Genomic DNA, 14,096 nt, shown 5'->3' on the forward strand with positions numbered 1-14,096 from the left:
AAGATGGATTGTTGCCGATTAATTTTCCGCCGAAAGCTCTGCAATAAACGATGATACAAGTATTCTATAGTGCAGCAGATAAAACGTGAATATGTTAGAGCTTCAGTTGAAACTATGGCACATTATACTGTTTGCACCTTCCTCCGACATCTAAAAGACTAATTATGCAGACTTGGTAAAAAATGAATGACCGTAACGAGCTGTTATTAGGTCAGAGTACTTAGTGGGATGAAAAATTAGGCTCGCTAGGTTCTTTGTAATCCTGGTAAATCATTGTTTAAATGTCAAACACGCACCTTGACAGGTATTTCTCTTTAAATGTGGAAGCTCATCGTCTGACCACTTTATTCATAATTGACTGCGTCACCATAACACAAAGCCAGCTGCCGTTAGAAAACGTCTTTTGTCCTTCAGCTTTAATAAACAATGGACCTTTTTCACTGCAGACATTTTGACTCGTCCCATCAGCAGAAGCACAGGTAGAACTAATTAAATTAACCATGTATTAATTCCCAGTAAGTGTCCCGGTAAGTCATGCAAGTGGGGCAGCACGCACAACACCAGGAGCCTGGAACGGCCTTCATTAATGTTATTAACTACGCCCAGAGCGACGTCAATCAAAACTCAAAATGTACTACTTCTTCCTCGAATGCATCGGTCTCACTGTCGCTGACACCCTCTTAGGTTTGAACCAAACAAACTCCGGAACATTTAGCGTCTCATGGATTAAAAGTAAGGCTCAGCATCACGAGTCCTGCTCCCAAACGGGCTGCGGACCACCAGCGGCACATTTCATCTCGCTGCTGTACATCTTTCCTCATGCAGTTTGACGGCACGTCTCCTCTGTTCTTCTGGCTGCCTCTGGGGGGAAGGGAAGGGGGGGGGGGGGGGGTTCCCTCTACGATGATCTCAGCTTGTATTGTGTGACGGCAGACAATCTGTCCGTCACATTGAGTCACACGAGGGCAGAGAGGAGCCCGAGAGTTCGGGTGTCATCCTGCAGCGATGTGAATTGGATCCCTCTTTGTAAGCGTCACACCATTGAAGACACTCTTTCGTGTCAAACAACTTGTTCAAAAGTACAAAAGAGTGCTTTGCATGTGAGAGCGATACATAATTTAGACCTGAATTATCCTTAAGAGATGCATTAATCATTTCTGGGGGAGTGTTTTTCCAACCCAACACAAGTTTCTCTACAGTGTTTTATGACATTACACAGGAACTGTACATGTACAGTAAAGGAGTACAACATTCATGTCATCAACAGATTATGGCTACAAAGAGTGATTATTGTTTATGTACTTTTTTGTTCTTAACCCGTTTGAAAATGGTTCCAAGGTTGTCTTCACATTACTTGCACTGTCAGACAAACCGTCCAAAACCCAAATAGACTCAATTAATGATATAAAACCAAAAAATTAAGCAAATCCTCTCATTTAAGAAGATCAAGACAGAATTAGATTTTTGCTTAAAAAGTTACCTATAATTAATTACCCGTTACATATTATTTTATTTTTTAGAATTCTTCTTATTTACTGACCTTTTCCCCCTTAAAGCCGATTTTGTTATGCCGAGGTATTGTAGCTTAAGGACACACCGTTTGTTTGATGGTCTATAGAGTTTCTGTGTTTTGTAAATGTTTCTTTATCCTACGGATAATGTCAGGAGGGGCTATACATCCTGCTGAGAGAACTGCTGCTTTTCTCTCGGCTGCTAGCGGAATACTTTGTAATGGGAAAGAGATGTGGCAGGGCTGCAAACGCGCTGAATGGCGGTTGTATGGAGCCGTCTCTCTGCTGGGATTATTGGTGTACGAGTAATGAGAGAGTCGCTCTTGGACTTCAGCTGACCAGAACCTGGTACCAAGCAGAGGTTTTGGCAGGTCTCTCTCTCTCTCTCTCTCTCTCTCTCTCTCTCTCTCTCTCTCTCTCTGTCTCTCTGTCTCTCTGTGTGTGTGTGTGTGGTTTATATAATTAGTTTCCATAGAGCCTTCAGAACCAGCCAAGCCCTCGATGACTCACTCGCACATGGACAGAGTAAATCACTTTAACATGGTGGGACTCCAGTATCTCTCTCTCTCACACTCTCTCTCTCTTTCTTACTTTGTCTTTTGTTTCTCATGCTCGCTCGCTATTTCTGCCCAAAAAACAGCCCATTGGGGATTGGGCAAGGTTGGACTGTAACCTCAATCCTCCCCTCGTTACCATCTCGTTGGTTATTTAACAAAATGTTCTGATTCCAGATCTGCAAAAAGCTCATTTACTCTGACAGGAATGCAAGTTGAATGGGATGTTTGGAGCAGTTCTGCTGTATAATCTAAACAGGGCACTGAGTTTGTGAGGGAGCTCTTTCAACTTTGAAACGTCTCAGATGTTCTGCATTAACTGTTGTACTCTTTGTTTATTACGACTCTGTTAGGAGCCAACGTCTCCATCTTGTTCCTCACTTACAGTTTGCTGTACTTTAGTAAAATAACAGGAGGTGCTGATTAGTTTAATTTGCAATCTTTATCACCAGTATTGAGTAGTGAGTGTTGCACCGCTCAGCAATTTTACTGTTGTGTAAATGTGTTTGTTACACACAACTGGAGTAAGGAATTTTTAAAAGCAGTTGGTGTTTTCACACGCACACACTCTTGTCACTTGTTGCCAGAAGGGTGGGGTTTGCCACAGAGAACAGGACACAGTGCCAGAGTTGAGACAATCACAGGAAAGTCTGCGTTTTACAGCTCACCTGACACTACATGAATTATCCTCACGCAAACTCCACCTTTTACACTCGATGTGTGCTCTTAGAACTCGTTTTTTTTTCTGTGGAGTTCTCACCAGAGAGCTTCCCCGCATTTCTTGTACGTCTGTATTCGATGCTATTCGCGTGAGAGCACCCGATGGCCACAACCACAACTTGGTCATACTCCAGGCATCAAATCCTTTTTTCTTTTTTCTCATGTGCTCGAAGAAAGCCAAAGTTCGTCACAGTCCCATAAACTCCACATGGGTTTTTGTTTAGCTTAAAGCTAACATTATCAGCACTCTTTCTGCTCATGGAGTTTTCATTGTAACTCAGTGCAGCTGCCTCATTGGAGGGGAGGCTATAACAATCTGTTTACTACGTGGAGCACAAGTGAGGGGGGGGGGGGGGGTACACCGGGGAGATGTCTCTCGGTATACTTAAATCAACAATGTTGAGGCAATGCAGCTCAACCAGTTACCTAAAGGATGCAATGTTGCCTACAGGCTCAGCAACGCTTGCTCTTTTTTACGACACTGATAGTGAAAGAGAAAGGGTGGCAACCTCCGAGTCCTTGCACTGCTCTTTATCATAGCATCTAATCTGGTTCAGTACCAGCAGAAAGCAGCTAATAAACCAGCTCAAAGGCTGGCGCCTGACTCACTGTCAGATGAATCATCAACTAATCATGCGGGGAGGAACAAAGGCTGGTTCACATGTCTTTTGGTGTCTGAGGACACGCGCTTTTTTTCTCTCTAAAAGGAGGGACACCTCTCTCTTTCATCCCTTGTTGACTGACTGTTTGAGGAACTGTATTAACAAATGCAAATTGTCGCAGGCGTGAATGGCACACAGAGATAACGTATGGTTCTTTTTCACTTTCCAAACGTTGCTTTGGAGACGGCCCAAACAAAACCACGAGTTTGACATGAGAGAACATCGCCTCTCTGGCTGTCCCCTCGCTCTGTGGTTGTCTTGTCAGAAGTCGGCTCCCCCAAAATCCGACGCGGTCGGCATTTGCTCTGCTTTAAGACTTAAGACACTGGCAACTCTGTTCCCATCCGCCACATGTGGATGAGTCCGGGTGGCCCCTGGCAAAGGCTGCGCTGTTGTCGGTTTCTGGTGATTTATCACACGCAGATAAACGCACAATCCCTGTTATCGTGTTCCTCGTCCCTGAAGAAACACAGGAAACGGTCATGTGCCAGCCTGTAATGTTTATTTTACTGCATATTTTTTTTGGGGGGGGGAGTTGAACAACACACTTGGAAAAGCCCAGTTGACTTGAGGTAGCGGTGCCCCTCCCATCTGTTTATCTTTAGCGTGTGGCTCAAACTGTTACCTGCTGTACGACACATGGAAGTACAGCAGTGCATCTTAGAGGTGGTCTGCAGACAATAATTGTCTAAAACATGACATTAAAATAGTTGCGGTTCTTGAACTCTTTTGATGAGTCCAGATCCGGGTCTCCTATTAAAAAATAAACCAGGATTTTAAAAATGAGTTCAGTGAGTTGTGAGGCCTTGTGCCTTCAGATTATGTATCTGTGGGTCCTGATTAATGTCCCGAGTCAGAAGACAAACCCCTCCCCCGACCATGAATTTGGGCCACTTAAGAGATTCGATACCTGAGGGTTCTGCACTTTGGGCTCTGGAAAATGTGATATCGACACAGTTATACAAACAATTATCTGATGAATAAAAAAGAAATTATTGCAACATCAAAATGATAATTAGTTGCAGCCTTCTTCAAAGAAGGTATTTAATTGTAATGGCTCATTAACACAGTATTACAACTACTGGTTTCTGTTTCTGGGCCCCCGTGTTTGTTTCCTAAAACCCCTTTTATTCAACAACCTTCCTCTTAGTCACCTCGTCCCTCCAGCGCTCTCCACTTAAAGCTGCTTTGTGAATGGCTAAAATAAACGTAGTGAGGCTGGAAAAAGGAAAGAGGGGCTATAATTGGACAAGGGAACATTTTTCGACAATCTTTTTTCCTCTCCTCAGTGTTTTGAGCTGTGAGTCATCAGGAAACTCCACCCGTGTGTGTGTGTTTACATGGGAACATGCAGTATGGATCAACGGACACTTGCACTGCATGTCAGAGGAATTGTTTGAATAGTACTGCAGGAAATGAGCGAGGTGATGAATTGTTTGTAACTATAGCAGCCTCTCGCAGAGAGAAACATCACGGGTGAAGTGAATGAGATGCCCCCCCCCCCCCCCTGTTCACCCACAGCTTCAGCAGATGTGCCCATGTGCAAAGCGCTGAACCCCTGACTGCTGCAGGGGAGCTGCTCTCTGGTAAACAGCACAAAGCTGGGCAGCTCCCAGGTGTCGGTGTGTGCATGCAGGTATCTCAATCCCTGGCAGCTACTTTGCTTTTCCCATGCAACTGCCATCAACGGGAATATGTGAGTCAACTTTCCTTAAAAGATAGGAAAATTAAAAAAAAAACTCTCTTCACTAGCCCTACAGATAAAACTTGTTTTATATGCCTATGGTTTTAATTATTCATATCTGTGATTTCTGCCACCGCCCCAGTAAAATGTAGGTGAACTGAATTTCATTTGTGGTGCTTAAAACAATGAAAATGTTAAAAACAACAGGACCGTCGCTTCTTTTTACACCACAAAGTATGCTATTTTACTTGTTACTCTGATAAATGTTGACGCTGAGGTCTGTGAATTATCCACATGAATGAGGACGTTATTACCGGAAAGAGATGTTAAATTAAATTACAAATGAAACTAATTTGCCATTCACCTTAATTATATTGTGGTGGCAGCAGAAATCTCTCAGACGGTTACCTCAAAGCCTGCAAAGAAGTGCGTATGGGTGGATCATACTAGAGGTGAGGAAGGTGATTCAAACGTAGTCCTGTGCAGCCACATTCAGGACACACTAGTGGACTACGGTGACCCTCAGTACCCTAGGACATGGATTTGGTTTGCAAAGTTGGAGAAACGGGGGAGGCTGCTCCGATAAGTGCAAAGCTTAGAGGTGTGTTGAAGTGGCCCTGAAAAATATTCAGCGCACACATTTAACTTCTGCTGCAGTAATTTTACAAATCTAGAGACCATTAAAATATTGCTCTTGCTAAATACTTGGAATTGTACACGAAGATATGTTTTGTTCTTTCTTTCTTAATTTAAAATTCTGAATGGCTTTAAAATTGCTAAATATATCATTTCAAATTGAGGTTTTGTTTGTGTGCTGGTTTAACTACTTGGCATCGGTCTTGCTAAGGTCTCAAAGTCCTTTTTTGGGGGCCGTGTGGCTGCAGTAACTCGGCTATCTTGTACAAATTATGGGTTCGGTTTTTCTCAGTCTGGAGATATTTAGAAAATTCGCACAGAAGTCGACACCTTTTTTGTCTTCTTTAGCGTCCACAGCACTCTACAAACGGCACACTAGCAGGCCTGACGACGAGGCCTTGGTTACCGCGGCAACGGCATAGCAAAACAGGAGAGGGGGGGGGGGGGGTGTAGTGGGCTTCTTTCTCTCTTTCACTCCACGAGGCGGGGTTCGTTCCTCCTTACCGGGGTGGACAAAGATAGCTGTGAGTCATCCTCGAGGCCGGGAGCCGAGCCAACACATTCCTCCTCCTCAAATTTCTCGTCTCCATTATTCCCCCTCTTTTTCTTTTTGCTTCTTTCTTTCTCGCATTTCCATTTCACCCCCCCCCCCCCCCCCCCCCACCAGCCTCTCCTCTCCCCCCCCATCTCACACTGTCTCCGTCCAATGGCTCCCATTTTGTCTTTGTGCCTCAAAATGTGTCATTTAATCTATTTGCTCTGTAACAAAATGCCTTTCAAGGCTCTAATGTTGTTGCGTAAAAAGGGTGGACTGATGTGTGAAACCGTAATTATTTTTCAGTAATGTATACATTTGTTTTCACGAGTGCAGACGTGTGTGGGAGGAAAGAAGACAAGTGGTCTACGCTTAAAAAATAGAAAATAAAGCTTGCCAAAATGACACTTTTCTGTTTTGAATTCCTACTTTCAGAGCAGAATGTAAATCGCACAGCGGTGCCCTTTCGGCTCAAAGGTCTTTCTCAGTGTCCAAGCTTAGAAACGACTCTGCCGCCCGCCTTGTTTTACTTGCAACACATTTCCCTTATCTTGATGAAACAGGCTGGTATTTTTATTTTTTTTTGGGCTTTATTTTCCTAGTTTCCCAAATGTAATCTGCATTTGTTTGCTCATCTGTTAGCTCGCAGCCATTCTCAGTACCACACTTGTTAGTCTCATGCTGACTGTGAATTGTTTTGTAAATATTAAGTGTGATTCTTTTTTTTTTTTTTTTTTTTTTTTTTTTATTAAAGGAAATAACTGCAGACACTCCTCACATGTGTTCTAAGCGCAGGCTGTGAGGCTTTGATGGAACACAATATAAACATGAAGTCAGAGGATATGTATGCTCTAATTACACACTTCATACTGGATTATATAAACAGGTAGTCCAAAACAAATGCCTCTCGCACACACCCTGCACTGGATTATGTAAATCGTATATGAGAATAACATGTGCACAGGAACGTACATGTACTGTATGGACACGCATACATACAGTACACAGATGCACTTAACGCACAAGGTGGTACACACTGTTTTTGCAGCCAACACTCCCACACAGTACAGAACCGACTCAAACATGCACAAATACGCCCACATATACACTTAAGATAAATACAAACACACACACTGACGAGGCTTTCCAACATCCTTCCATTGCATTCGGATTTTAAGCCGACATGCAGGAGCAGCATCCTGGAGGTGTAAGAAGCAAAGACATGTTTAATACAGTGTAGACCATCATAACACTCTGTGTTGCATACTTTAAACTGAAGCCTGTGGGCGTTGTCATAACCCATATTCACCCTTAATCTGTATTAAATCCAGAGATTTTACAATCCCTTAATGTCCCTTTTTGTTTGGTCAGAACATTTATGTTGTGCTTTGGTGGTCAGTTGATTCCAAACTGCGGTTACTCTTTTTGAGAAAAATAAAATGCCGGCCTTCCTGTGATATTAATTTACAGAGTTGAACTGTTCTGTGTGTCCATATGTTGACTCATGCTGGCCTCTTCCATCTCTGTGACCAAATTTGGGCTCGATAGCTGCAGTGTTTACAGGCTGGCCAGCTGATCGTTTCTATTTTTTTGCAGAACCTCACACCACTCGTCCTGACAAAAGAACTCACTTTAAATGTGATTTGGGAATCGGACCAAAAGTACACTACCCAAATATGAACATATGAGACACAGTATAAAGAGACGCAGTATAAAGAGTTGCTCCCAAGCTCTAATAACAGTAATACTAATAAGTACACGGGTACCCAGAGAATTATCTTTCATCCATTTTCCACATAAAGGTCAGAGGTCACAATATATTAGCCTCTGTACACAACAGAACCACAGTGTCCTCTCATTTTACTGGACCTCCTGCTGTACATAAAGGGATTTTCTTTGACATTTGTTAGTGTGCTAGCAGCGCGGCTGGATGGCAATATATGTTGGTCAGTCTGAGGAAGAAGTCTCATGACTCGGGTGATCATGTGACTTTTCCTCGAGCACCACAAGAGGTCCAGAGTGAAATGTTTCTAAACTATTGGAGGGATTGCCATGAAACTTGGTTCAGATATTCATGTCCATCAGGAAGGTTTTCATTTAGCGCCATCATCAGGTCAATTTTAATTTGTTTAATACTTAAGTTCATGACCAAATATCTGCAAAAGTAATGGCATTCCCATCTGCCGCTGCTGTACTTTGTGTTTAGGGCTAATTAGCAAACGTTAGCAACTGGATGCTGAATGAGACATTGTTGCGCGACAAAAATGTTACAATTTCATGAAGTGAAAGCGCACCGTGAAAGGGTTCAAGTTCTAAGACGAAAACATGAACTCCCAGACCGCACAACGCCGTGGCAGCGAGCTGTCAATCATAAGGTAGCCCCACCCTAAAGCATCTCCTCCTTTATCGTCTATTTGACTCTAAATGGGCCATAATTTACTAAATAAACATCATGCTGTATTGAAGACTTTAAACTAGTGATTCAGACCATAAACTCATGTTTACAATGTTCACTGAGGTGATAAATCAAGTAAGAACTAAGGTAATTTTCTCAGACTTCTATACAATCCGACTTCTTTTTGCAACCAGAGGAGTCGCCCCCTGGTGGCCAGTAGACGGAATACAAGTTTAAGGCCCTTCCACATTAGTTTCACTTTTCAGAACCGGATGTTCTGGTTACCATTCATGCCAAGTTTCTGGAAGCCTCTCTGTATTGCCGTCATGTTTGTGGATGAAGAGAATACAAACAGTCCAGCAGCCTTTCAATACACCAAACCCACTTCTGTGCATTGATTCCCTGCTGGAGCTGATCCACTGGGCCCATTAGCACTAATGAGCAGCACAGCAGCCACCGCCACACACACGGCAGTCACTAGTAAAATGTTTCGTCTACATAGTCTCAAGTAATGTTTACCTCGAGTTGTAAACAAACGTGTGTGTGTGTACACATCACTAACGCATTTCCACTTTACAGCCCATTTCAGTAAAAACAAAATGTGACTCTTTGTCTCAGAGCTGTTTTGGTTGATTTGGGTTTGTTATTACAGTCCATGATAATTTAATGAGCAGCATTGTTGTGAGTTAAAAATGTTCCACAACAGCAGCAGCCTTGGAAAATGAGTTTTCCTCACACCTAGAGAGTTAAAGAAGCCTCGGCCCGACAGGAGGCTGTTAAAGTATTTTACAGATGAGACAATACATTCATATAAACATCTTTACAGCAGTAACCATGTTTCTTTTACCCCGGTTGCTAATCTGCCTGTCTGGTAGGCGTTTTGACATGTCGACTGTAGGTGCTATACTGTGTGTTGTGACAGTACTCGTACACCTGGGTCGTAAAGGAGTCTCATTCTTGAGTCTCTTTACGAGTATGTTGACTAGAAAAAAAACCTCCCTAGCTCTGTGATTTACTTCAGTTTGTATGTTCAGTAAATAAACGTGTTATTTAGCCTACCATCATGGATATGAATCTGGTAGACAAAATAAGAGTACAACTCAACAGCACCATGAACTGCATTCTACAAAATGTCTGTTTCAACAAAAGAACTTGTACAACCAGCTGTTAAATGGTAGAGGACTGTATTTTAACTACTAGAGAAGACATTTATTAATATGAATTGGTGTATTCTTGCGGAGAAAAAGTAATGTATGAACATCTGTTAATTTAAACTTGGTCAAGGGCTCTGGAAAAGATCATTGAGTTTCTGTAGAATATATAGACTTAAGTTGCTAGTTTATTAGGTACAGCTAGCAAAACAACTTCAGTATAATACAATGAGGGTAAACTCAATACTTACACTTAAAGAAACACTTCTCAGTGTAACTCAAGTCAACAGCACCACAGACTACAGCTTCCAACATCACCAACACCTCTTAAAACAGTTTAAAAACAAAGCAAACATTATAACCTTCATGAAAGTATTGTTGTATCTAATAAACTGGCAACTGACTGTTTGTAATCCAGTGTAACATTTAGAGAATGTGTAGATATCACATACTGTACTGTGTGTGTGTGTGTGTGTGTGTGTAGACGTGTACATTTGATTCGGACCCACTCAACCCACTGTGCTTCTTCTTTTTTGAATCTGAACAATGAGCAGTCTGAGAGGCTTTTATGTAATTACCCATTCATACATCTGTAAAGCATCACGGATATGTTCTCTCTTTTTTTTGTTGGACATGAAAGACTTATTCAACCACAGTCTAGTTCTGCTTTCCTGCCACTTTATCTTCCTCTTTTCAGGAAGCACAACTGCATTTTTAAGCTCCTCTAAAGCACTTCTTCTCATTGTTTATTGAATGCAGTAATAGAGATTAATTTCAGTATCATAAACCCATAAACTACCTTTTCACTTCTGAGGCTTGTGAAGGGACTCGATCTCCGTCGTAATTCATTATTCTGATGTGGAGTAACTTTGTGAGTGTTTGTAAAGTGTGCGTGTTGCTCGTCCCTGGCTGTCCTAACACTCGGCTGCCAGACACTGGAGGACTCTGAGGTCTGTGTGAGCAGCCTGGAAGCCATTTCCCCCAGCAGATGGCCATTATTAGTGACAATGAAGACTAGCCTACAGGGCCAAATAGAATAACAGGGAGCTCATTTCCTTCTTGACTCTGCATGAACCGCCTATACTGCTAACAACCTCGCTCCCTCCCCTCTGCTCTCTCTTCCTGCGTATATGTTTTGTTTTTCCATGGCTGTTTCCAAGTTTTTTTTTTCTTTCCAACCCAGAACTCTAAATTGGTCTAAATGTTAGAGGAGAGGCGGTGCTCGCACGCACATGCGCAACAAACGTGAATTCTCTTGATTCAACGCTGGTTCCCTCGAGAGAGACTTTAATGGGCTCCTATTTAGCACAGAAGGCTAACAACAGCACGTTGATGTGATGCAGGGGACAACTGCTGCGCTCTCTGCGCCGTACAATGGTGGTTTGTGTCGCTGCAGCCCAGTTGTCCAGTGCCTATCAAGTTTCCCTTTAAGTAGAAATAAAGGAACATGCTCTCATCAGTATTAATATTAGCTCAGCAGACCAGACACCTAATGTCATGACTCGGTTACCAACAATTTACTCGGTTTACAATTTACAATTTACAATTTTTAACAGGATACTATTTACTGGGGGATAAGAATAAACTATATCAGGTAAACCTTTCACAGAAAACTACTTTTAGTGCATTAATCACATGTGGAATCAGCCAGATTTATTTGTACAGCATCTCTCAAACACCGAAGCAGTTCAAAGCGATTAACATTAAAGCAAAGAAATGATTAGAATGACATTTAAAAACACCATAGAGTGAGAGGTGGGTAATCTTAGGTTTTAATGCCTCTTAGCAGCATTTATCAGCTATAACGGAAGGCTTGTGTGTGAGTTTTTATAGCAACATGAGAAGAGTTGCATATCTCTGAAGACGCCATGATGTACAGTATTGAAGGGACAACAGACTGACGTGCACACCTTGTCTGTCTCGTGTCTTTACAGGAACGGTAAGAAGGAGTCTGACCTGGAGGCGGCTCTGGCCAGGCTGAGGGACCTGGAGGCCCTGCTGAACTCTAAAGATGCTTCCCTCTCCACTGCCATGGGGGAGAAGCGGACCCTGGAGGCTGAGTTGAAGGACCTCAAGGCCCAGCTGGCCAAGGTAAAAACGTCTTTATTGGAACTGGAGTCTTACGTGGTTGTTGTTGGCAAGACATGCACGTTTCATGGCTCAGAGCGAATACAAACCTATTCAAAAAGCTTTGAAAAATGACATAAACGCATGTTTATTTATACTGCTGTGGCACAGCCAGCATAATATCAGGATGATTTCAGCTTGTTGAGGACGTCTTCCCCATTACACATCACTCTGAACTGTAAGCAGAAAACCTGTTTTCTCCTGCATTGATTGTAATAGAGGTTACAAAATAATAATAATTTGAATCCTTGTTTGCTGCCAAAAAAGCAGTCAGTAGTTGAGTGCTAAGCTGCAGTGACCGACATCTGAAATGAAGCTGCTGAAGTAGTAACTTTATGTAAACCATCCAGGCAGTTGATTATGAATGAGGTGGCGAGGCAGACAAGGTTGCTTTCTCTGCTGTTTGTTTTATCAATGGAGTTTACTTAAGGACTGATGGAGATACAGTTGTGGCCCTGCTCCACCTACTGGCCACACTCGGGAACGTAAACAATGTCCACCCAGCTTGCACCTTGAGCTGGGTTTGACTTCTTTTTTTTCTTTTTCACTTGCGTGCCTCCACTAAAGAACCTTTCGCTTTCCTCCTCCCTCCCAGTTGGAAGGAAGCTTAGCCGATGCCAAGAGGCAGCTGCAGGATGAGATGCTGAGGAGAGTGGACGCCGAGAACCGCCTGCAGACCATGAAGGAGGAGCTGGAGTTCCAGAAGAACATCTACAACGAGGTTCCCACTCTTCACCTGAACCCTTCTATTTTTAGTCGGCTGTCTTAAGTCATCTGTGCTACTTTTCATCTCTTCCACAGGATATTGATTCGCTTCCAACATCCTGCCTGTTAGTTTTGCATTTCCCCTTCAGATATGTCTCTTCTTTCACCTCTCCTTTATTTTATTCTAAAACAAAAAATATACAAATTGTGTTTAGATGCTTAGATTTATATTCTTGCCACAAGTAAGTCACTTTCCACAATGCTCTGGTCGTCGTCATGTTCTGACCAAAACTGGCAACAGAGTTGTCTTTTACTAATTTAAACATAATGATTAGGAGTTTCTTAAAGGTCACCATGGAGATAGATTTCTCAGCTGGAGCTCTGTACTTGTAAACAAGTAAATACGCCAAAGCGACTAATCGATGCAATTAAGTTCATTGACCATAACGGGTTTCTGCAGGTCTTTTAATTTGTTTATAGTGCCTGAAAATAAACCAAAATGTCAATGCAAATTACTCTTTTTTTTCCAGTCTAATAAAGAGTTGAGAAAGTCAGATCAGCTTCTAATCAAGACAACTCCTAGTCTGATTGATTAGTCACGAGAAACTAAAAGTAAGTGCTCTTGAGACTGATGTCCACCGCCAACCTGTCTGTCTGTAGGAGCAGCGTGAGTCCAGGCGCCGCTATGAGTGTCGCTTGGAGGTGGACGGCGGGCAGCGGCTGGACTTTGAGAGCAAGCTGGCCGCCGCCTTGGTCGACATGAGAGTCCAACAGGAGGAGCAGGTCCGCCTCTACAAGGAGGAGGTGGAGAAGACCTACAACTCTAAGGTACGTCCGGATGCTCTGCAGCAGACGCAGCTCTGTCGCCACCTAGAGTCGAAGTAGAAGCTGTTATGCAGCTGTCTTAAGTCGTAGTTCAGCTTTGTGTGTGGATGTTTTGCATTTTTAAATGGCTTTAATGAGCTACGAATAGTCCAACATCCACAGCTCAGGGAATGCTTATTGATTAAACCCTTTTTACACTCGGTGTGTAAAATCCTTATTCCCTTTGCCTCTTGCCTCTTATCTTCATACAGGACGGGATTCATTTAACAGCCATAATCGGTGTATAAACACAACATAAGTTGTTTGTCATTGGAATTTACTTGTAAATAAAACCATAGCTAAACTTTACTTTGTTTTACTAGACCCCTTTAGAAAATCTATTTTAGGAATTACTGTTTCTATATTAGCTAACTCAACAGAATGTATTGCAAGAGGCTAAAGAGGTATTTCTTTGTAGTGTTTTTTTTCTACAAATGAGAAAAATATTTCATTCCTTAAATGATGACAGTGTCCTGAAATACAGTAAACCAAACGGCTCAGACTTTGCCTGGTGGTTCAGTGCAGGAAGTGGGGCTGCTGTGGCTCAAGCTG

The 14,096-nt window shown here is 42.6% G+C and overlaps 1 protein-coding gene across 5 annotated transcripts in view; it reads left to right on the forward strand.

Annotated features, from left to right (window-relative positions):
- The window catches only part of LOC142965692 (lamin-A-like), a 31,450-nt gene that overhangs the window by 11,471 nt on the left and 5,883 nt on the right, over positions 1-14,096 (forward strand). For all 5 annotated transcript variants that reach the window (XM_076106744.1, XM_076106745.1, XM_076106748.1 and 2 more), the window contains 3 exons: positions 11,783-11,939; positions 12,571-12,696; positions 13,341-13,508. In XM_076106744.1, the coding sequence (XP_075962859.1) occupies positions 11,783-11,939; positions 12,571-12,696; positions 13,341-13,508 (451 nt within the window). The remainder of the gene's footprint in view (positions 1-11,782; positions 11,940-12,570; positions 12,697-13,340; positions 13,509-14,096) is intronic.

The sequence above is a fragment of the Anarhichas minor genome, unplaced genomic scaffold (genome assembly GCF_050575085.1).
Source record: "Anarhichas minor isolate MPS153535 unplaced genomic scaffold, ASM5057508v1 ptg000035l, whole genome shotgun sequence".
NCBI lineage: Eukaryota > Metazoa > Chordata > Actinopteri > Perciformes > Anarhichadidae > Anarhichas > Anarhichas minor.